Genomic DNA, 22,558 nt, shown 5'->3' with positions numbered 1-22,558 from the left:
GCAGACAGCTCCCTCGAGAGCTGCCTGGGCATGCTCCACTCCTAAGCAAACAACACACATCTTGTGTGTATCCCGACCTGTAATAAAACGAGGGCAGGGATGAACACACTTGACAAACTGCTGTATGCTCGCCATTATAGTGTCATATATATATATATATATATATATATATATATATATATATATATATATATGTATATATATATATATATATATATGTGTGTGTGTATATGTGTGTGTGGTGTAACAAAAATACTCTTGTCCTCTTGTTTTTAACACACTCAAATGCATCTAATATGATAAACAGAGCTGTGTTACCTCATACTCATGACCAGAAAAGTGGAAGCGGCGACTGTGGCATAATAAAAGTCCCGCTGCTCGTGAGGCGTGTGTTGCGCAATCGCTCCAGCGGCCTCGTTCAGCTCCCACATCACTCGGTCCTGCTCTGCTTCATACTACAATAACGTTAATAATCGCATCCATGAACATGATTTCTTTACGAGTCCTATCCCAATTCTTTTCCACTGGCCGTTGAGGTGAAGACCACATGTCCCAAGATTCCGCTCTCAAACTTGGCGTCATCAAGCTACGCCTTTGTTTTGAATAGGCCTCTAGCGACCTCTAGCGGACAGAAATCCTACATACTGCACCTTTAACACACTGACTAACTATTACTATGTCTAAGTAATAAGATGCATAAATGTACATTTAAATAGTTTATTAATCATTTACTTACACTTTCTAAATGATCTTATGAAGCACTGACAACTCCTATATAACTGGTTTGTAAATAATGCAATACATAATTTAGAAATGATAAATTGAACATTAATAAAGTTTGAAAATACAATTATTAAACATTATAGATATGTGTATAAATCAAAAACAAAGCATTTATAGGTGTATTTATAAACTGCTTACTAATGTCTATTAATGCTTTATAAATGATGAATTAACTATTTACTAATGCTTAACTAATGCTTCATAGCGTGAGTTATTCTAAAGTGTTACTTTAGAATAAAGTGTTAAGTTTTCAACCATTATCATAATATGACTGCTGTGAAATTGAGACCATTTTACTGATTGCACTGATACATTTAAAATGATACCAAACATGAAAGATTAAAAGCAATAGATGCACAAGATCCATCATATGTAGTATATTGCCATTCTTTGTTAACTATTTTTCTGTGTCCTTGCTTCATGATCTTTTCTTCAGATTAGTAAGTTTGTTTTATTGTATGATGTCTGTTTTTTTTTTTTTTTTATTACTCTTTTTCTAACAAAGCTTGAGAGATCTGTTCCAGTGTTGCTCAAATTGGTTGATATATTTATAGCCAGACAACTTTACAAAACCAATAATAAAGGCATCAACTACCTTCACTTTATAAATGCAATCAATGGCTTCCTATTTTGAGGCATAGATATTACTCCTGACAATTACAATTTACTTACAGCAAAAGTCACTGAATCTGTAGACAGATGATCCTTCCTAACAATCATTGATTGGCCATATAATCATTATAAAGATGAAAATTCTTTTATTTTACTCTATTCCACTTTCCCATCCACTATATGCTTTTTCTCTAGTATGAAAACTGGCATGGGGAAAATACCTTTTTACATCAACGCACTGACTGTTAATAAACTCCAAGCTGTGCTGCTGACTGCTCTGTCTGTCTGTGGGTGTGTTTGTCCAGGCCTCTGAGGAGCTTTATGTGAGATAGAAATCTGTCAGACAAACATCTCTCAGACTTGATCAAGGAGAAGCAGCTCTTCTGACTCAGTGTTGCAGTCTACAGTCATTCGAGTAAGTGTGTTTCTAATAAAGAGCACTTGTGAGCTCATAGTTCATTCGAACACCTGTATTCTGTAGTCAAGATTATTTTGTGATACAGATATATTAAATATGCTAACTTGTAATTAATATACGTTAGAAATTGAATATTTAAATGATTTAAATAAGTTTATAGTTGTTTTATTGCATGGTGTCTGTTTATTTATTTATTTTTATTTTTAAATAAAATCTTGTGCTCCTGTGCTCAGCTCTTGTGTTCTGTCTTATCAGGAATGTTGGACTTACAGTTCTTTGCCTCTGGCTTGTTTAGTTGGGGACAGTTAATATTTTATTTTACTCTATTCCACTTTCCCATCCACTATATGCTTTTTCTCTAGTATGAAAACTGGAACAGGGGAAAATACCTTTTTATATCAGTGCACTGACTGTTCATAAAAAACAAGCTGTGTTACTGAATGTGTTACTGACTGGTCTGTCTGTCTGTGGGTGTGTTTGTTGAATTGTGTGTGTGTTAGGGTTAGGGTTAGGGCTAGGGTTATTAACTATTTTCTATATTAAGTTTTATAATGTTTTAACAGACCAACTGGTAATTGTCAGTTTGACCCCAACACCATCAATGTAACCAGAACAAGCAAATCAGAACAAACATTCAGTAAACAAATCGTCCAATTTTGTCTCCATATCAGTTGCATACAATAGTGATGTGCGGATCGAGGTCATAGCTATCCGCAGAAGCTGCGGATAATCTGCGGGTCGGACGGGTTAAGTAATAAAAATAACATTCCAAAAAAATGCGGGTGGATGAGAGATCATTAAAGTGGTCATGAACTGCATTGTTATACTGTTTTTTTATAATGTTTCCTGGGGGTGCGCTTATAATGTTAGCGTTTTACATCAAAAATTGTCATAATTTAGAAATAAAAGGCATTTTTCCTACCCTGATTTTAGTCATCTTATTTAAATGCTCTGCTTTAAGGGCCATGTCTGCTGTGAGACATCAGTGATTGGCTAATATCTTTCCATTTGAAATAGCCAAGTACTACTCTCTCTTTTAGCATGTTTTTACTATTACTGCTCTCAAGGTCAATTAATCGTGAAAAGTTCTGCATTATGTTTATATTGTGGCATGAAAGGTTGCAGTGATGAACATTGCAGTCGATCACAGACATGTTGTTGAATACATGAAAGCAGTGATCTCATCATTGCAACTCAATTTCTTCAAACTGAAGAATGCTTTCATGATAACTACCAGTGCAAACTCGATGTAACTAAGAGATTCGTTGAATAAAACGGGAGTTTTGGTGCAAGTCCAGAACTCAGTCACTGATAAACTTGCACTGTTTGATTGACAGCTCCAGTGATTACAATGGGATCAAAAAAAGGCATAGCTTCCCCAAAAAGAATATTATACTTTATTTTTCTGCATGCGCAGAGCTCTGTGTTGCATAGGAATAAATGTTTCAATGTTCATGCCTGACCTGTTGAAATACATCAGTGAATGATCAAATGCAATTTCAAGCATTCTGTCTGCCGTCACTGTAATATTTCACTTTAGCAGTAGTCAAATAGCTGGAACATTAAGCACTTATATGATAATTATTGGCCAAGATTAAATGTTATATTATTATTATTATTATTATTATTATTACCATTAATTTATTTTCGTTATTTTATCTTAATTTAAAAGTACAAATATCACAGCAGGCTTACTGAGCAATGTTGCAAACCATCCCTTTGCACCACCTGGTGGTGATTTTGTGACAAGTGTCCCATGTTACTGAGTTGCATTTAACACTGCGGCCTCGCAGCAGCATTACACATGGTGTTAGGTATTTTGGTTGAGTTCCTAATGTACTCCAAATAAAGTTTAATTATAACATTTATATCAGTCTCAAGTCTCATGCAATATGTGATCCTGGACCACAAAACCAGTCATATGGGTCAATTTTTTTATTGAGATTTATATCTTTATCTGAAAGCTGAATGAATAAGCTTTCCATTGATGTACAGTGTTATGCGAAAGTTTGGGAACCCCTTGCAGAATCTGTGAAAATGTGAAAAATTTTAACAAAATAAGAGAGATTGTACAAAATGCATGATATTTTTTATTTAGTACAGTCCTGAGTAAGATATTTTACATAAAAGATATTTACATATAGTCCACAAGACTTGTAGCAATAGCCAACAATACATCATATGGGTCAAAATTATCTATATTTTTTTTATGCCAAAAATCATTAAGATGTTAAGTAAAGATCATGTTCCATGAAGATATTTTGTAAATTTCCTACCATAAATATATCAGTATTTTTGTGAGTGGATATGCATTGCTAAGGACTTCATTTGGACAACTTTAAATGCGATTTTCTCAATATTTAGATTTTTTCACACCCTCAAATTTCAGATTTTCAAATAGCTGTATCTCAGCCAAGTACAGTGTTACGCGAGTTTGGGAACCCCTTGCAGAATCAGTGAAAATGTGAATAATTTTAACAAAATAAGAGAGATTGTACAAAATGCATGATATTTTTTATTTAGTACTGTCCTGAGTAAGATATTTTACATAAAAGATATTTACATATAGTCCACAAGACAAAAAAATAGCTGAATTTATTAAAATGGCCCCGTTCAAAAGTTTATGAACCATTGATTCTTAACACTGTGTGTGGTTACCTGGATGATCTACGACTGTTTGTTTGTTGTGTGATGGTTGTTCATGAGTCTCTTGTTTGTCCTGAGCAGTTAAACTGAGCTCTGTTCTTCAGAAAAATCCTCCAGGTCCTGCAGATTATTCAGTTTTCAAGGATTTTTTGCATATTTGAACCCTTTACAACAGTGACTGAATGATTTTGAGATCCATCTTTTCACACTGAGGACAACTGAGGGACTCAAACACAACTATTAAAAAAGGTTCAAACATTCACTGATGCTCCAGAAGGAAACACGATGCATTAAGAGCTGGGGGTGAAAACTTTTGAACAGGATGCAGATGTCCAAATTTTTCTTTTTTTGTTGAAATATCATTTTTTTTCATTGAGTACTGCCCTTTGGAAGCAACAGAAGATACTTACATGTTTCCCGGTAGAAAAATTAAGTACAATTTACCTTGAACTTCAAATTCAAAATGTTTTCACCCCCAGCTCTTAATGCATCGTGTTTCCTTCTGGAGCATCAGTGAATGTTTGAACCTTTTTTAATAGTTGTGTTTGAGTCCCTCAGTTGTCCTCAGTGTGAAAAGACAGATCTCAAAGTCATTCAGTCACTGCTGGAAAAGTTTCAAATATGCAAAAAATCCTTGAAAACTGAATAATCTGCAGGACCTGGAGGATTTTTCTGAAGAACAGAGCTCAGTTTAACTGCTCAGAACAAACAAGAGACTCATGAACAACATCACACAACAAACAAACAGTCGTTGATCATCCAGGTAACCACACACAGTGTTAAGAATCAATGGTTCACATACTTATGAACAGGGTTATTTTCATAAATTTAGCTTTTTTTTGTCTTGTGGACTATACTATACTCAGGACAGTACTAAATAAAAAATATCATGCATTTTGTATGATTTCTCTTATTTTGTTAAAATTATTCACATTTTCACTGATTCTGCAAGGGGTTCCCAAACTCGCGTAACACTGTACTTGGCTGAGATACAGCTATTTGAAAATCTGAAATTTGAGGGTGTGAAAAAATCTAAATATTGAGAAAATCGCATTTAAAGTTGTCCAAATGAAGTCCTTAGCAATGCATATCCACTCACAAAAATACTGATATATTTATGGTAGGAAATTTACAAAATATCTTCATGGAACATGATCTTTACTTAACATCTTAATGATTTTTGGCATAAAAAAAAATATAGATAATTTTGACCCATATGATGTATTGTTGGCTATTGCTACAAGATTCCCGTGACTTATGACTGGTTTTGTGGTCCAGGGTTGTCAGTAAATATGTTAATGAATTTGTAGTATACTTAGTATAAAATAAATCTATTTTAAATATATTTTCGTAAAGCTTTTTTTTTTTTTTTTTTCTTCACTAGGGAACACTTCTCAGAATAACAGAATACCAATAACTCGGTGAACAGAACAACCACTATGTAATGACGAGATCAGACAATGAACCAGGGGCGCAGGAGACATTTTCATAGTCGGGGGACCAAACTGTAAGCCCAGATAGTAAGATCAGATTTCCAGATATCGGACCACCATCATATATTAAACTTGCCTGATCCTTAACCTACTCTAAGCACTGGGACCATTTTGGGGATTTCCACCTGGATTTGGCGTACCCAAATTGAAAAGCTTCCCATACCCACATAGAGTGCTCTAAATACAAAATCTGTGTGTCATTTTACAGGAAATCCTTTGAAAACATTGCTGAAAGTGATGAAAAATAATAGTATGTATTGTCTGTGCTGTAATAAACCCAGCAAAAAAGAGCCGCTTTTTTATATAAATTCTTTTTTGAAAGTGTATAACTCAGGCCCTGTGTGCTCTAGCACCCTCCAGACAGTTTTGTATGCTAGAGTTATTCAAATGCACCTGAAGGGAGAATATTAATTTTTTTTAAAGTAATTTCCACCTACCCAAATCTAAAGTCTCCCCATACCCATATACAGTGATATAAACGCAATATCCCAGTGTCATTTTACAGAAAACCCTTTGAAATTACATAAAACACTGCTGAAAGTGATAAATATTATAGTACATGTCGTCTGTGCTATAATAAACAAAAAAAGAGACGCTTTTTGATTTTGATCAGTTTTATTCTTTCAGGAGACAAGACCCTATAAATTGATCTATTACAATCTGGAACAGGAACTATATCCTCCAGATTTATATAATTCCTTGTATGTGCATCATTTGTCACCTGTGTTGAGCATCACTTTAGCATCACCAAAGCATCACCTGGCTGCCTTCTGGAGATGATGCCAGCTGTGCCATCTGCTGCTGCTGCTCAATAATCTTCAACAGAAACTAAAACAAAGAAATCTGTTTATACACACAGTTTTTGCACTGTAATAATATCCATTTCACAATATAAATATGTAGATTTACAGAAATGACAATTTTATTCAAGCCTGCATACTTGCAGACTGCTGTGCAAGCAGCCTTGCCATATCCTAAACTCAGTTTTGACATTTTTTTTGTCAAATAATAGTTTATCGGATTGGTTGCTGTGCTTTCACCTTTCAAAGTAATAATAATAATTCTATAAAAAAATGAGTATAAGCATTGTAAATGCAGTAATACAGTATATACATACCAAATGTGCAGGGTCATCGATCTCTCCAGTGCGTCTCTGGCCGAGGCAATCAAAACTTTAGCTTTCAGTTTCGCTTTCAAAGATGCCATCGATGCTTTTCCCTTTCTAGATGTAATTATCAAAATCAAAACAGTCCATACGAAAATTTGCGAAAACAAAAGCAGCTTGTACGCGTCAACTGGAACTAATCTGAGAGATCAGCCTCCTGACCTTGAAGTGTCGAATTTGTCGGTTTCTGAATGGATGGTTCCCTTGATTGACATATGTCCCCGCAAACACTGAGTTCCAGGCATGATTTATATACCATCAGCATGTCCTCAGAAAATGCTAGCAGGCTTCGATTGATGGTTTGAAGGTTGCGTGTTTCTCCATTCAAGAACACATTTCCTGTTCTGTACATCCGCGACAAAACAGTTGATTATTTAAGAACTAGGGCTCACAGAAACATGGAAATTGTTTCATTTGAAAGAAAACATCCTAAGCCAAAAGATAATATAGAGTTTATAGCTGTTTGTGGCTGACTGAAGCAGCCCTTATCAGAAGTGCAGGGGTCAATTGCCGTCTTTTTGAATCTGGGGGGGTCATGTCTCCCGTGTTAACGGTGCGCCTGCAATGAACAGAACAAACACAGGGCTATATATACAAAGGAAGCCTAATGAACAGAAACAAGAAACAGGTGTATGTCGTAATCAAACAATGAGTAACCAAGGAAACAAATGCCAACACAGGGAAAAAAAAATGTACTTTAAAATAATCCTCAAGTTCAAGAGGTGCATTTTGATATAAAAAGTGTTGCTTCTGTTAGATGATAAACACATTGAAATAAAAGCTCAGGATTATATCACCAGTTAGCTTTCATTTTTCCTCCCTCATATATAAAGCTGTTTTGGTAATCAATGAGCTCAATCTGTAGAAGGACTAAAATAACAGCATTTCATTGGGTGTGGAGATTGAATGTTTATTTTATTCTGTGTTGCAGGTTCAGGCACGATGGACGGCATTGTTCCTAAGAGCAAAGCAAAAGGCACTGACATCTGTGCAACTGGTGACTGGTATTGTTATATAATCCGCTCTGATCTCGGCTGCTATATGTGGTCAGATAATTTAAATACAGGTTCACACATCTCTATTCTCAGTCTGCACCCTTCCTGCCAAAATGGAGACCATTACCTTGGTGATGAAAATGTCAACTTTTACATCATCAAGGGCAATGAGTACCGCAGAGTCAGCGACCTGACGACAGACAGCAATGCTGTAGTTTACAGCCTTCATCCCAACTGCCAGGGTGGAGACTACTACTTCTCAGCCAATTCTAAGTTTTATATCATCTTCCAAGAAAAAGGCACTTATCGAATTACAACAGACATGACTTATGACTCAGAGAGTGTGGAATACGACCTGCATCCCAACCTCAGAAACGGGCTCTATTACTGGGGTATAAAAGGTGAAATCTTCTTCCTCAAGCCAGGCTTAGATTGGGGAGTTGAGTTCTACACCGGTACTGACCTCAGTGAAGATAACCCCATTGGTGTCTATTCTGTTCATCCCGATGTTGTTAACTTCCTCCCTGGTGGGCTGTCAATAACTATAGGCCCATCCTTTGGCATTTGGGAGAATATTAAAACTATAACTAATGACAGCAATACACCAGTGACATGGACAAAGAAAATCAATAAAAAGGTGGGATACAATAAGGAGAAGATGACTCAGATCACACACAACTGGAACATAGCCGCGTCAGCCTCGATTGAATCTGGAGCCCTTGCAGGGTTAATTGCGAAGTGTCAGTTCTCCTTTTCTGCAGAATATGGAGGTTCTCATGTCAGCACTGAAAATGAAAGCTGGAACGAAATGACTGAAGTGGAAGAACAACTCACATTTGAGCTGAAGCCAAACGAGTCTGTATATCTGTGGCAGTACAGAATGGATCTTGGTCAAGAACAAGTGTTGTTCTGCCGTGATTTAAGGATCACTGATGATCCAAACCCTCCAACTAAATGCCCGCTGCCACCCGCACAATCATGAAAACATATGAGGATGCTTTAACTCCAAGGATAATCAAGTGCTTCAGTTAAATACCTTAATTATAACTTCTCAAGTAATTATTTAGATATTGTCGAGCAGAGTCTGACATATGAGATGAACTTTACTGATAAATTTCTGCCACAAGAACCACATAAAGCAAAAGAACTTAGGGTTGATATGGTTGATTTGATCACTCAAGGTTTGCAAAAAGAGCAAGGCAAAATCTCGAAGAAGCAAGCCAAAAAGGAGAAGAACTACGAGGATGGAAAGAATGAAGATGGATTCCAAGGCCAAAGAGATGATTAAACTGCTGAGGCAGCAACAGAAAATTAATTTGAAGTTGATTATGCTTATAAAACAATCATATGCTTTGAGTACTTTTATGGGTGGAATGGAACAGATTACAAACGAGGTTGAAGCTTTGACAATGGAAGCTTCAGCGCCGGTTGTTTCTGAAAATTGTGTTTAAGGGATAAAAGGTTAAAATGATGTCTAAACACAATGTATGTTTTATTATATTCAGAAGTGTTAATCGAAACTAACCGAGATGTATGTTTTTATCTTAACTAGAAGTGTTAAAGGGAACTAACGTGAAGGTCTCAAGTTCAAGTGATTAAAAATGTGTCAAAATTCATAAAATGTGACACAGACTACAAAAGGTGTTGTTTAGCAGTTTGGAGACTATATATATTGAAAACATTGTAACAGAAGGTGGCCACACCTCGGGTGAAGACTTTATCGTCTTTATGTTCTGTTGTTTTATTCTGTATCTTGTTATTAAACCGAAACCATTGTATTTGGTGATTCGTAAACCTCTCTATAACAAGTCTCAGAGTGAATTACTTTTACATAAACTATTATCAATACCTGCAATTAAATTACTTCCATCAAGCTTCAAGAGCACCGGATCCTGACTGAGCTGGTGTGGACTCCACCTTGAAATCTCTAATTGTCGTGCAACGCTGTCAATCCAATTAATCTGAAGGTAAGGCCAAATCTATTGATGCAGAAAAGGATTGTAGAGATGTGTGTTTGAAAAGTTAGTGATTGAGGGGGATAATAAATACAACAATATCTGCATGCATTGCTTAAAATGAGGCTGGAATTGTTTAATAGCAAAGAGATTTTTCAGTTACAGTCAATGTAACTACAAATTACAACACTATCCATTATGGTATTATTGAAACTTTGTGTTTATGATTAAAAGAAACTGACAGAATCCTACTTTAAATCTCATCAACTGCAGATCTTTCAATATGGTGGCTAAATTGGGCTTTAGGAAAGTTTTGCTAGAAAAAAAATGGAGGCTTAGTGTATATTATTGTAGATGTAGTCAGACATTTTCATATTGTAACCAAAGTCTACTGAAGTTTTTGATTCACAATTCATAAAAAACGCTGCATTCTGTACTCATTATGCATTTGACGTATACAAGCAGGCCCGGCTCCAGCTTTGAGATGTAAGGTGGTGAAATTCCTGGTGGGCCCAGAGTTTTAACATTATTTTATTTTTTTCCCCAAACAAAACTTTATTTTATAACAAAAGAGGCAGGTCTTGAAAGGGAATCTTTATATTTACAGGGCTCAATTCAAAGGAGCTTTTCTACAGGTTCATTCTGGTTCAGATTTTTACTTGTCCTGCAAAAATTTTCACTGGCCCCACCACACACACAAATTATTATTATTTTTTTTTATATTTAAAGAAATATAAAGACAAGTAAACAGTCAGTAATAAAATAAGAACAAATTACAAGCAATAGCACCAATAAATACAATCAGGGCAGGACTGAGGGGTCTGGGGCCCCTGGGCTTGAGATTATATTTGGGCCCAACTTACAAATGACCTCAACAAGAACATCATCATAGAGTAGCAAAAAATACACAAAAATTAAACTACTTTGAGTTTCCTAGAACAATACTCAACATGCCTAGCCCAGTCAAAGTTTAGAAATAATATTAAATAGTTATTATAATACAATAAAATACAGGATATTCTCTCTCATTTGAGAGATGAAAACCCTGAAATAACACTGAGTGATAAAGCCAGAGATGAACAGTTCTTTTAAATGTATTGTCATATCTGTGTCCTCTTATGTCACATTCTTACATTTAATCAACCAATTCAGTCAGAAGAAGAAGACACTGTATGGCTATTACCAATCAAATGAGATCAGATCAACAAAATCCATCTTTGTATTTACACTTACTGTTTAATGCAGCTCAGATGCAGCATGAATGGATTTACACTGCAACTGCATAATCAGCGTTGGGTGTAATGCGTTACTAACTAATTAATTAATTACTATAATTTTATACATTTTCGGTCAAAAAAGTTAAGTAAGGGATTACTCTTAATTTCTCTGTAATTTAATTAGTTACTTCTGATGTCATTCCAGTAAATACTGTATAGATACAGCAATTTTATATAAAACAATAGTGGATTTAACATCCAAATTTTGAATCTTATGTTAAAATGTAATGTAACCTTCTCCTTTTAAATCAGGGGTCTTCAACGTTTTTCCGGTCAAGGACCCCTTAGGTGATGGAGACATGGGGCAGGGACCCCCGATACAAAATGTGTGAAACATAGTCTCTGATATTAATAGAAAACAATCATATTACGCTAGTTATATTAAGACAGTTAGAACTATGTTGTTGTTGTACATGCCTCATTGTCTGTATATTTTCATATATTTTCACATTTTTCAAAAGATTTATGCATCATAACAAAAATATTTTGCAATTAAAATCACAATTTATTAAGTTGTTCACAGTTGTCTTAATTATTTGCAGTTTCATACATTTTCCTTTTACAGTCAGGTGGACAATTATACATTTACATGAACTTCAGCCTTAATTTTAATAGACCTTTACATTTAATTTTACTGTCAGGTGGATAATTATACATTTACATAACCTTCAGCTTTAAGTTTAATAGAACTTTACATGTTAATTTTACTGTCAGGTCGTGTACAATTATATTTACAGTACCTGACCTTCAGTTTTAACTTTAAGACGTCTTTAATGAGATGACTGACCCTGGTGAATTACACAAAGGCTGTCTATTCTGGGGGATATCGATGTAGCTAGGCAGAGTATCATGTCAGACTCAGGCTGCAGTTTTGCACGATATTTGCTTTTCAGGTAGGAGAGGGAGGAGAGTGCACTTTCACAAAGATAGGTTGTGGCAAAAGGCAAAATGCTCATCATTGCCTTTGTTGCCAGTTGAGGAAAAACTTTCTGGCAGGAGATCCAGAACTGGGCGAGAGGGCTTGTCTCGTATATGTTTCTGTATGTACTGTCAGTGCTTAAATCAATCAGTTGATCCTGCTCTGTCACTGTCAAATTTGATCCATCCGATGCATTGTTTTTAAATGGAAACTGTATCCATGTCTTGTCCTTTCGCCAAGACTCCGCTTCAGAAAAGTACTTTCCAAACTGCCCCTCGAGTGCCTCTTAGTGCGCAATAATTAAATCTGTCACTTGAGGCGAAAGCACAGCAGAATCGCACAGGTCATCCAAAGATGGAAACATGAAAAACATTCCCTCCATGACTCGCTCTCTCCATCTTTTCATTTTCTTCAGTAAACCGTCTATCTTGTCATAAAGCTGAATGGCATGCGCATTGCGGCCCTGCATAGAAGAGTGCATAGAAAACATCCGCCAGATAAGCTAATTTAGTGATCCATGTATTGTCACTGAACTTTGCAGCCAGCTCTGTGCAATGTTTAAGTAAAAATTTGTGAATAGATGCGCTTAACTCAAACACACGTGACAATACTGATCCACGAGAAAGCCAACGCACCTCAGAATGATAAAGCAGCGTCGTGTGTTCTTCTCCCGCTGCAGCACACAGAGAAGCGAATTTTATATGTTTTTTTGCACTGAGCAATTCTAAGAGCCACCTGATATGACGCTTTCAAAGCAAGCTCACCAACTTTAGCTGATTTTCTCATTATTGTCTGTTGCCCTTTGAAAGATTTGAGGTTAGCCTGAAAGTATTCCAGTGGTTTGTCACGCAGATGACCATGGTTTGTCTCCAAATGACACTGCAGCTTCGATGGTTTCATGCTTTCTTTTGATAGTACGGCTGATCAAATAACACACACCGGCAATTCATTGCCGCCCGTGTCCTTATAAGTAAATCCAAGCTTTAGATATGTTTCTGAGTACAATTTTGTTTATTTAAACGGGGAAAAATCTAAGATAACGATAGTAAATTATGGAGTGCCTCAAGGATCTGTGTTAGGCCCTCTGCTATTTTCAATATACATGCTGCCACTTGGTAATATTATAAGAAGACATGGAATTAGTTTCCACTGCTATGCCGATGATACTCAATTATATATTTCAACACAACCAGATGAAAACTCTAAATTATCCAATCTGACAGAGTGTGTTAAAGAAGTAAAACATTGGATGACTAGTAATTTTCTTCTATTAAATTTAGATAAGACTGAAGTATTACTTATTGGGCCAAAAACCTGTACACAGAATCTCTCAGACTACAATCTGCATTTAGAAGGATGTACTGTTACTCCATCCTCGACAGTTAAAGACCTGGGTGTTATATTAGACAGCAACTTGTCCTTTGAAAATCATATTTCATATGTTACAAAAACAGCCTTCTTCCACCTCAGAAACATTGCTAAGATACGGAATATGTTATCTGTTTCAGATGCAGAAAAGTTAGTTCATGCTTTCATGACGTCTAGACTAGATTACTGTAATGCATTACTAGCTGGTTGTCCTGCTTCCTCAATAAACAAGCTACAATTGGTACAAAATGCAGCTGCTAGAGTTCTTACCAGGTCAAGAAAATATGATCATATAACACCAATTTTATCATCTCTTCACTGGTTACCTATTAAGTTCCGTATCGATTATAAAGTATTGCTAATGACCTATAAGGCTCTAAATGGTTTAGCTCCTGTGTACTTAACCGACCTTTTATCGCCCTACAATCCTTCACGCTCTTTAAGATCACAAAACTCTGGACTTCTGGTTGTACCTAGGATATCTAAGTCCTCTAAAGGAGGGAGAGCGTTTTCACATTTGGCTCCTAAACTCTGGAATAGCCTTCCTGATAATGTTCGGGGCTCAGACTCGCTCACCCAGTTTAAATCTAGATTAAAGACACATCTCTTCAGCCAAGCATTCACATAATCCATCTCATATCAGATCAATTGCACATGACTATCTTTGCTTAATGTTATGAACAGCAGCTATGCTAATTATTCTCCATTTGCTTTTCTGTTTTACCTCGGGACGCCCGTCCTGAGGTGACTAGAGAGTACATCAGTTTCAGTTTGGATCCAGCCTCTTAAGAGGACCTCAGATGACTAAAACTTTGGAAGAGACGGCGCCAACTCCTGCGATGACTTCAGAAGATGCAACATCTGGATCAACACGCACATTCACATTCTATAAATCCTAATTATTGTTAATATGTAATTCATTTTTCCAGGAGCTCTTTGCTTCTACCTTCAATTACATTGCTAACAGTGATTGTATGTTAATTGCCTAAATTATTACATTATTAGCTAACTGCAGTCTCCAAATTGTAATGTTGATATGCTTTCTCTGTAAAGCTGCTTTGAAACGATATGTATTGTGAAAAGCGCTATACAAATAAATGTGAATTGAATACTTTCTGGACTTATCTCGTTTGTGTTTGGCCGGGGCTTCTGCAGCGGGTTTATTAGGATCCTCATCTGGATTTGCACCAGCTGTTGCTGAAGAGGCAGATGAGTCACTTAACGTTACTCGGGGTGTAGATATTACAAAGCGATCCATTCTGCCGGATTTAAATTTTATAAAAATTATTAGCCATTAGCGTTTTCAAATTAGCGCGCTCCTAGTTTTTTTTTTTTTTTAATTAGCGCACTCAGTCTACGTTGACGTATTTTACATCCACGTGACTGCACATGGATGCAAGGGTTTTATTAAAGCTGTTAATGTAATAATTATAATATTTTTAAATTTATATATATATATACATATATATATATACAAAAAACAGGAACTCATTAAATGGATGTTTAATTGATTTTGATAACATTTCTGCGAGTGAGTTGTCTTCTGTGTCTTTTTGCGAAATGGTTTAAAATAGCTTGAATACTTAAACTGAAAAAAAAAAAAAAAAGCCTTAAGCCTTAAGATAGGCTTTCTAGTTTCTAAATAACAAGTGAATTTTTGATACCAAGTGGCCGAAAAGCATGATCTCTTTCAAAATCTGGAGCTGAAATATTGAATTCAGTTATTTGGCATGGGGCTAGGGTGGCCCAAGCTTGTGACAAGCTTCTCTGGTCAATCCCAGGTAACTAATTTCTACTAATATTTTACAAGGTTTTTCAGCAGAAGATGGATGCATGTTTTCTCAGTCCTGTCACTAAAACTCATGTGCCATTTGTATCAAATTAGCTCAAAGGGGAAATATTAATTATTCATAACTTGTTATGAATAATTATGAATATTTTGATCAGTTAATCGGATTAACTTGACGTAGCTACATTAACATTACAATCAATGAGTCAGTTTGTCCTGTGAACACTTAGTATTGATTATTAATTAATTCTAAGAAAAGGATATTTTTCATGGCCACAGAAAAATAATTCTTTCTTAGCATTAACAGCGCTTAGAGCATGTAACAAGATCAATCATTTAAGTGACATTTATCTACAGGTAAGTGTGATATATTGAATATTGAATACAAGTTATGATATACTGAATACAAGTTATGATCTATTGAATGCAAGTTATGTTTATGTGGTACATTTTCTTTGAATCCATTATAAATTGTTAAATGTTATTTTTCTAATATTCCTAAATACTGTTTAATTTACTATGCCTTGCATTCAACAAAAGTGTTATGTGCATTTATTAAATTAATTATTTTCATTTGGCATACCTGCGTCATGACGTCATTGCACGCTTCAGTAGGTGGCGCGCCCGTGATGCTTCATTTAGAGTAAATACGCCATCAAGGAAGCCATCACTGTTGCGCTCTTCTTTTATTTTTCTTTATTCATCTTTATTGTACTTCTTTTCAGGTAACTGCAAAACAAGATGTACAAAACACACTTTATGTAAATATAAACACTGTGTAATGCAATATTGATGATTTAAGTGTGTTGGAAGCGGTTTGTTTTACTGTACTGATAGTGGGTCATGATGAGTTTAGCATGCCTGAGCACATGGTTAGCATGGGCGCCTCGCGATTAGCGCAATAGCTGCTATATGTGATAAATGGTCAGTATGTCGATGTTATTTGAGTGTATAAACGTTCATGATGTTTCAGATTCATGAGTTATCTTAAACTTGCACATTTAGGTAATTTAACCCCATTGTGTCTGAGTTATGCATTACGTTTATCTTAAATTAATCTTTTATGTGTCTTTATTGTATGAAATACATCAGAAACAAGGGATTGAACAGCGTTTAGAAATGAGCATGTGGTTAATACCCCAGCTGTATTGTTGTGTTGTCAATTTAATTATTTTATTCCATTGTTGAGAGTAAATATTAATTAATGTTATATATGTTTGGTGCTGTATGTGTACATTTCTGAATATCCTATTCCTTTTGCAAAGAACATGTGATTTAGCAAATGCCACAAATGTCTTTTTAGGACTAGAGCATGTGAACTATATAGAGAGAGTTTGTTAAATAGCCTGTTGATCATTTTCTTAATTTTTCTATTGTGATGGAAAGTGTTTGAAATCATTATTCAGTCATTACTGTGAAAAAGTGACGTGTTGATGCTGTAATGTACTGAGCTTAATGTGCATATGCTTTCATTATTCATTCAGAGTAAATACACCATCAAGGAAGCCATCACTGTTGCGCTCTTCTTTTATATTTCTTTATTCATTCATTTTTTCTGTCCAAATGGATCTTTTCTATACATCAGCGCAGTTGCATCATTTGAACTGTTTTTCCAGATTGGATTCTGCTACATATGGACTGTGTAAAACCATTCGAATTGCTCGTCATCCCCGCTAAATTCATCGTTCATCAAAGCAATTCCTTAACATAAACTGGACTTCGTCTGCTTCCATTCGCTCCATCTGGTCCCACAGATTAATCATTCGGAAGTCGTCCTCTACACTCACACATCGCGGAGCTTGCTTATCCGCTCTAAGGCCATTAGAAAAGACTAGAAATTACTTTGTGCTTAACAAGAGTGTGCAGCAGTGTGGTAATTTTGTCCTACTCAATACTCGCTCTTTGACTGTTAAAGGAACATTTCTCCGTGACCTCATCTCTGATAAGAACTATGATATGCTGATGCTCACAGAAACCTGGCAAACATCAAATGACTTTGTTGAACTCAATTTGCTCCCTCCTCCTGGTTTCAGTGTTTTGACTAAGCCCCGGATTGGAGGCAGGGGTGGGGGCCTGGCGATGGTCTATCGCCAGAGTCTTCATGTTGAACTGTCTGCTTTCCATGATGTGACATCATTTGAATATTTGGCTTTTAAAATCACTGGCCACTCTATCCTGCTTATAATACTGGTTTACCGTCCTCCTAGAATGAACATCCAATTTCTATCGCATTTGTGTGAATTGCTCACAATTGCTTCTGCACAATCTACAGCAATGTTATTGCTAAGGGATTTCAATATTCATGTTGATACTGATACTGTACATGCTCATGAATTCATGTCTGTCTTGGACTGTTTTAATCTGCAGCAACATATTGATTTTCCAACTCATGTTCATGGCCATACATTGGATTTGGTATGCTCTACTGGTATTGACATTACTGCCCTAAAAGGATCTGACATAGGTATTTCAGATCATAAACTTATTGAATTTTTTCATTCCAAAGTCTGCTGTGAAATCTTTGATTTATTATCGTGCATGGAAGTTGATTGATCCTCTGTCATTTTCGATTGCTATCAGTAACTCCCACCTTTCTACCTGTTCCAGCCTTTCCAGTGCTGAAGACATTCATAATGTCTATGATGAAAGTTTTTTGACTATTTTAAATCAGTATGCTCCTTTAAAATCTAGATATGTTCCATCCTCTCGCACTTCTCCTTGGTTCAACGCTGACCTTAGGACAATGAAAACCATGGGTCGTCGTTTAGAAAGGCTTATAAGAAAACTGGCCTTATTGTTCATTCCTTGGCATATACTGAACACATTCAGCAGTACAGGGAAGCTCTTAATGCGGCTTGATCTTCTTATTTCTCAACATTTATTAATAAGTCCAAAAACAGGCCAAGAACTTTATTTACTATGATTATAAAAAAATTAACTCAGCCACCTATACAGTCTCTAGAAGGTTCCGATCAATTCTGCAATGCTTTCCTGAACTTTTTTCAGAGTAAAACACTTCAGACCCATCAACCCCTTCTTTCTGTTGCCACTATTGAACCACTCTCTTCATGCCTTACTCACAGCCTCTCTAGTTTTGACCCTATTGTCCCTACAGTGGTTGATGAGATAATCAGGCTATCTAATTCTTCTACTAGTCTTCTTGACCCTGCACCTACCTCTTTACTGAAAAATTGCCTGACTGCTTTGTGTCACTACCGATCACTCATTTCATTAATACTTCAATGTCCTCTGGAATTATACCATCTAAGCTTAAGACTGCTGCTGTCACCCCTGTTCTTAAAAGGCATGGTCTTGATCCTTCGTCTCTAAGTAGCTACAGGCCCATTTCAAACCTTTCTTTTCTCTCTAAAATACTGGAAAAAGTTGTTGCTTCTCAGTTACAGGCCCATCTGACAGCACATAACCTTTATGAGCCTTTCCAGCCTGGCTTTCGTCCACTACACAGTACTGAAACAGCCCTGGTTAAGGTTCTTAATGATCTCCTCATAGCTTCTGATTCTGGTTCTCTTAGCACTCTCCTTCTGTTAGACCTCAGCTCAGCTTTTGACACTGTAAATCACAAGATACTCCTGTCACGGCTTACAGCAAATAGGATTTCTGTAACAGCCTTTGACTGGTTTTCCTCTTATTTATCAGGGAGGCAACAATTTGTTGTATACCAGAAGCACAAATCATCCACCAAACCTATCAGTTCTGGTGTACCTCAAGGTTCTGTTTTGGGCCCTCTTCTTTTCACCATTTATATGCTACCAAATCGGACAAATTATCAAATGCTATGGGTTTTAACTTTCACTGCTATGCTGATGACATTCAGATTTATTTTAGCATACCTCCCACCTCAGTGTTTCCACCACCTACATTAACAACCTGTATCAAGGAACTCAAGCATTGGCTCGAGAGAAATTTCCTTAAATAGATAAAACCAAGGTAATATTGATCTGCTCTAAATCAGTTGTTTCTAAATTCTCCGGTCAACAGATGAATTTGGATTGTGACTTGATAATGCTTTCTACAACTGTTTGCAATCTTGTGTTCTCCTTGATTCCACTCTTTCATTTAATGATCACATTGATAAAGTGGTAAAGACAACTTTTTTCCATCTACGTAATATCTCTCATATTCGATCCTCTCTTAGTCAGCAGGATGCTGAAACCATAATACATGCCTTTGTGACATCTCAACTGGATTATTGTAACTCACTACTTTATGGCCTTTCAGCTAAAAATATCAAAAGATTACAATACGTTCAAAACTCTGCTGCCCGCCTGATCATGCATACAAGAAAGAATGAGCACATTACTCCAATCCTATATCATCTTCATTGGCTTCCAGTCTCCCTGCATATAAACTTTAAGGTACTAATTCTTACTTAAAAAAACAAGGAAAATCGTGCACTTGCAAAAAAAAAAAACTTGCAAAACCATAAAAAAGTTCTTCAAGGAACAGCTGGAGGACCAATTTGCAACTTATTAGGTGAATTGGCAACATGATTGGGTATAAAAAGAGCCTCTCAGAGTGGCAGTGTCTCTCAGAAGTCAAGATGGGCAGAGGATCACCAATTCCCCCAATGCTGCGGCGAAAAATAGTGGAGCAATATCAGAAAGGAGTTTCTCAGAGAAAAAATGCAAAGAGTTTGAAGTTATCATCATCTAAAGTGCATAATATCATCCAAAGATTCAGAGAATCTGGAACAATCTCTGTGCGTAAGGGTCAAAACCATACTGGATGTCCGTGATCTTTGGGCCCTTAGACGGCACTGCATCACATACAGGAATGCTACTGTAATGGAAATCACAACATGGGCTCAGGAATACTTCCAGAAAACATTGTCGGTGTTCTTTTTGGAAAACTGGGACACCATGTCATAACATTGTTATATATATACACACACACACACACACACAGGTGCTGGTCATATAATTAGAATATCATCAAAAAGTTGATTTATTTCACTAATTTCATTCAAAAAGTGAAACTTGTATATTATATTCATTCATTACACACAGACTGATATATTTCAAATGTTTATTTCTTTTAATTTTGATGATTATAACTGACAACTAAGGAAAATCCCAAATTCAGTATCTCAGAAAATTAGAATATTACTTAAGACCAATACAAAGAAAGGATTTTTAGAAATCTTGGCCAACTGAAAAGTATGAACATGAAAAGTATGAGCATGTACAGCACTCAATACTTAGTTGGGGCTCCTTTTGCCTGAATTACTGCAGCAATGCGGCGTGGCATGGAGTCGATCAGTCTGTGGCACTGCTCAGGTGTTATAAGAGCCCAGGTTGCTCTGATAGTGGCCTTCAGCTTTAAGTTCCAACTTTAGAATCTTCAGAATGCTTTTAGCCTCCTGAACTGTGCGTGTAAATCACGAATCGGCTCCGGCAAGTCCGGGACCAATTGCCCCATTGGCACCTTTGTTACCCCAGTAAAGAAAAACAGAAGATATTCTCACCAGCTCCAGGGACTTCAAAGAGTCACCCTGGTGGGGCTAAGACACAGTCACAGACACTGGCCACAACCCCAATACACACACACATACAGACACTCACAAACACGCATGGAGATTGTGAATGTACATTTATCCTCCAAATATGACTGTGCCAAAGTGTACCCGTCGCTGTATTTAAAGGTGCATGTATTTATCCCAAGTATATAAGCTTAGCTATGACTGTAGTTGTATTAGTTTTATTCTAAACGATAAAACTCAAGTATAAACTGTATCTCACCTTTTATGTCTTTGCCATCTGACAAGTTTGGTCTCATTGTAAAGCTTTCGTTATGCTCTAATTGAAAATGTATGTCACATGACTGTAAAATGCATTCTTCTAATTTTAATGGTACTTTGAAAAAAATGTACTCAGATCTGACACTTCATAAACCATGCAAATTAGGTCATAAATGGAGACAAAGAAAAAGTTTGCCCGCCAAAATCGCACCCTCATCATTGGCTGATGTACCCCAGGAGGCGTTCTGGTCTGTTGTCCTTAAAACACAATGACACGCGTCTCTCGATGGTCTCCCGATTGTCCCTCGCCATTTCACACACGTCTCTCCCGGACGTCTCGGCGACCGCGCTTCCATCACGCGCCCCCCCTAAAAGTCCAGCCTTTGGCATTTGTGACAATATTAAAACTATAACTAATGACAGCAATACACCAGTGACATGGACAAAGAAAATCAATAAAAAGGTGGGATGGAATAAGGAGAAGATGACCCAAATCACACACAACTGGAAGATAGCCGCATCAGCCTCGAATGAAACTGGAGAGCTAATAAGTTAATTATGAAGTGTCAGTTCTCCTTTTCTGCAAAATATGGAGATTCTCATGTCAACACTGAAAACGAAAGCTGGAATGAAATGACTGAAGAGGAAGAACAACTCTCATTTGTGCTGAAACCACAAGAGCGTTTATATCTGTGGCAGTACAGAATGGGTCTTGGTGAAGAACATGTGTTGTTCTGCCTTGATTTTTTTTTTTATTTGACCTTTATTTAACCAGGAAGTCTCATTGAGATTTACAATCTCTTTTACAAGAGAGACCTGGCCAAGGTAACAGCCAAACAGTAAAACAATTTTAAAATACAACAAGTACACATTACAACAATATTTAAACACATCCTCTCAACAAAAACAATCACAAACTTCCAATACCACTCTCTTTGTAATGCATTTAAATTCACCAATAGACACAAATTTATCTAGTTTTAGATCTTTTTGCAAATTATTCCATGCCCAGGGTGCATAATATGAAAAAGCAGTTTTCCCCAGTTCTGTACAAACTCGTGGTATGTTAAAAAGCAAACACTTGGAAGAGCGTAGCTGGTAATTGCCAGAACAAAGACAAAGAAGAGTGCAGAGATAAGCTGGAAGTTTACCTAACATTGCTTTATAAATAAAAATGTACCAGTGCTGTTTTCTACGTATAGATAATGATGTCCAACCCACCATCTCATATAAAATGCAATGATGAGTACGAGATTTTGCATTTGTAATAAAACGCAGTGAAGCATGGTATACCGAGTCAAGGCATGTTAAAATAGAAGAGGCTGCATGCATGTATAATATATCACCATAATCAAGCACAGTTAGAAAGGTAGCTTCTAC

At 36.4% G+C, this 22,558-nt stretch overlaps 2 protein-coding genes across 2 annotated transcripts in view; both read left to right on the top strand.

Annotated features, from left to right (window-relative positions):
- Positions 1 to 22,558, top strand: part of LOC127519203 (uncharacterized) — a 386,503-nt gene that overhangs the window by 88,251 nt on the left and 275,694 nt on the right. The window lies entirely within an intron of this gene.
- LOC127519201 (uncharacterized) lies at positions 1,698 to 9,906 on the top strand. Its single transcript, XM_051906748.1, has 2 exons — positions 1,698 to 1,810; positions 8,049 to 9,906. The coding sequence occupies exon 2, from the start codon at positions 8,060 to 8,062 to the stop codon at positions 9,092 to 9,094; it is 1,035 nt and encodes a 344-aa protein (XP_051762708.1). The 5' UTR covers positions 1,698 to 1,810; positions 8,049 to 8,059; the 3' UTR covers positions 9,095 to 9,906.

Source organism: Ctenopharyngodon idella, chromosome 9 (genome assembly GCF_019924925.1).
Source record: "Ctenopharyngodon idella isolate HZGC_01 chromosome 9, HZGC01, whole genome shotgun sequence".
Classification (NCBI taxonomy): Eukaryota; Metazoa; Chordata; class Actinopteri; order Cypriniformes; family Xenocyprididae; genus Ctenopharyngodon; species Ctenopharyngodon idella.
Note: the sequence above shows the minus strand (reverse complement) of the source record. Positions and strands in the feature narration are given on the sequence as shown.

Excerpts from the sequence above, each read along its gene's own strand:
- LOC127519201 (XM_051906748.1), top strand. The coding sequence starts at position 8,060 with ATGGACGGCATTGTTCCTAAGAGCAAAGCAAAAGGCACTGACATCTGT.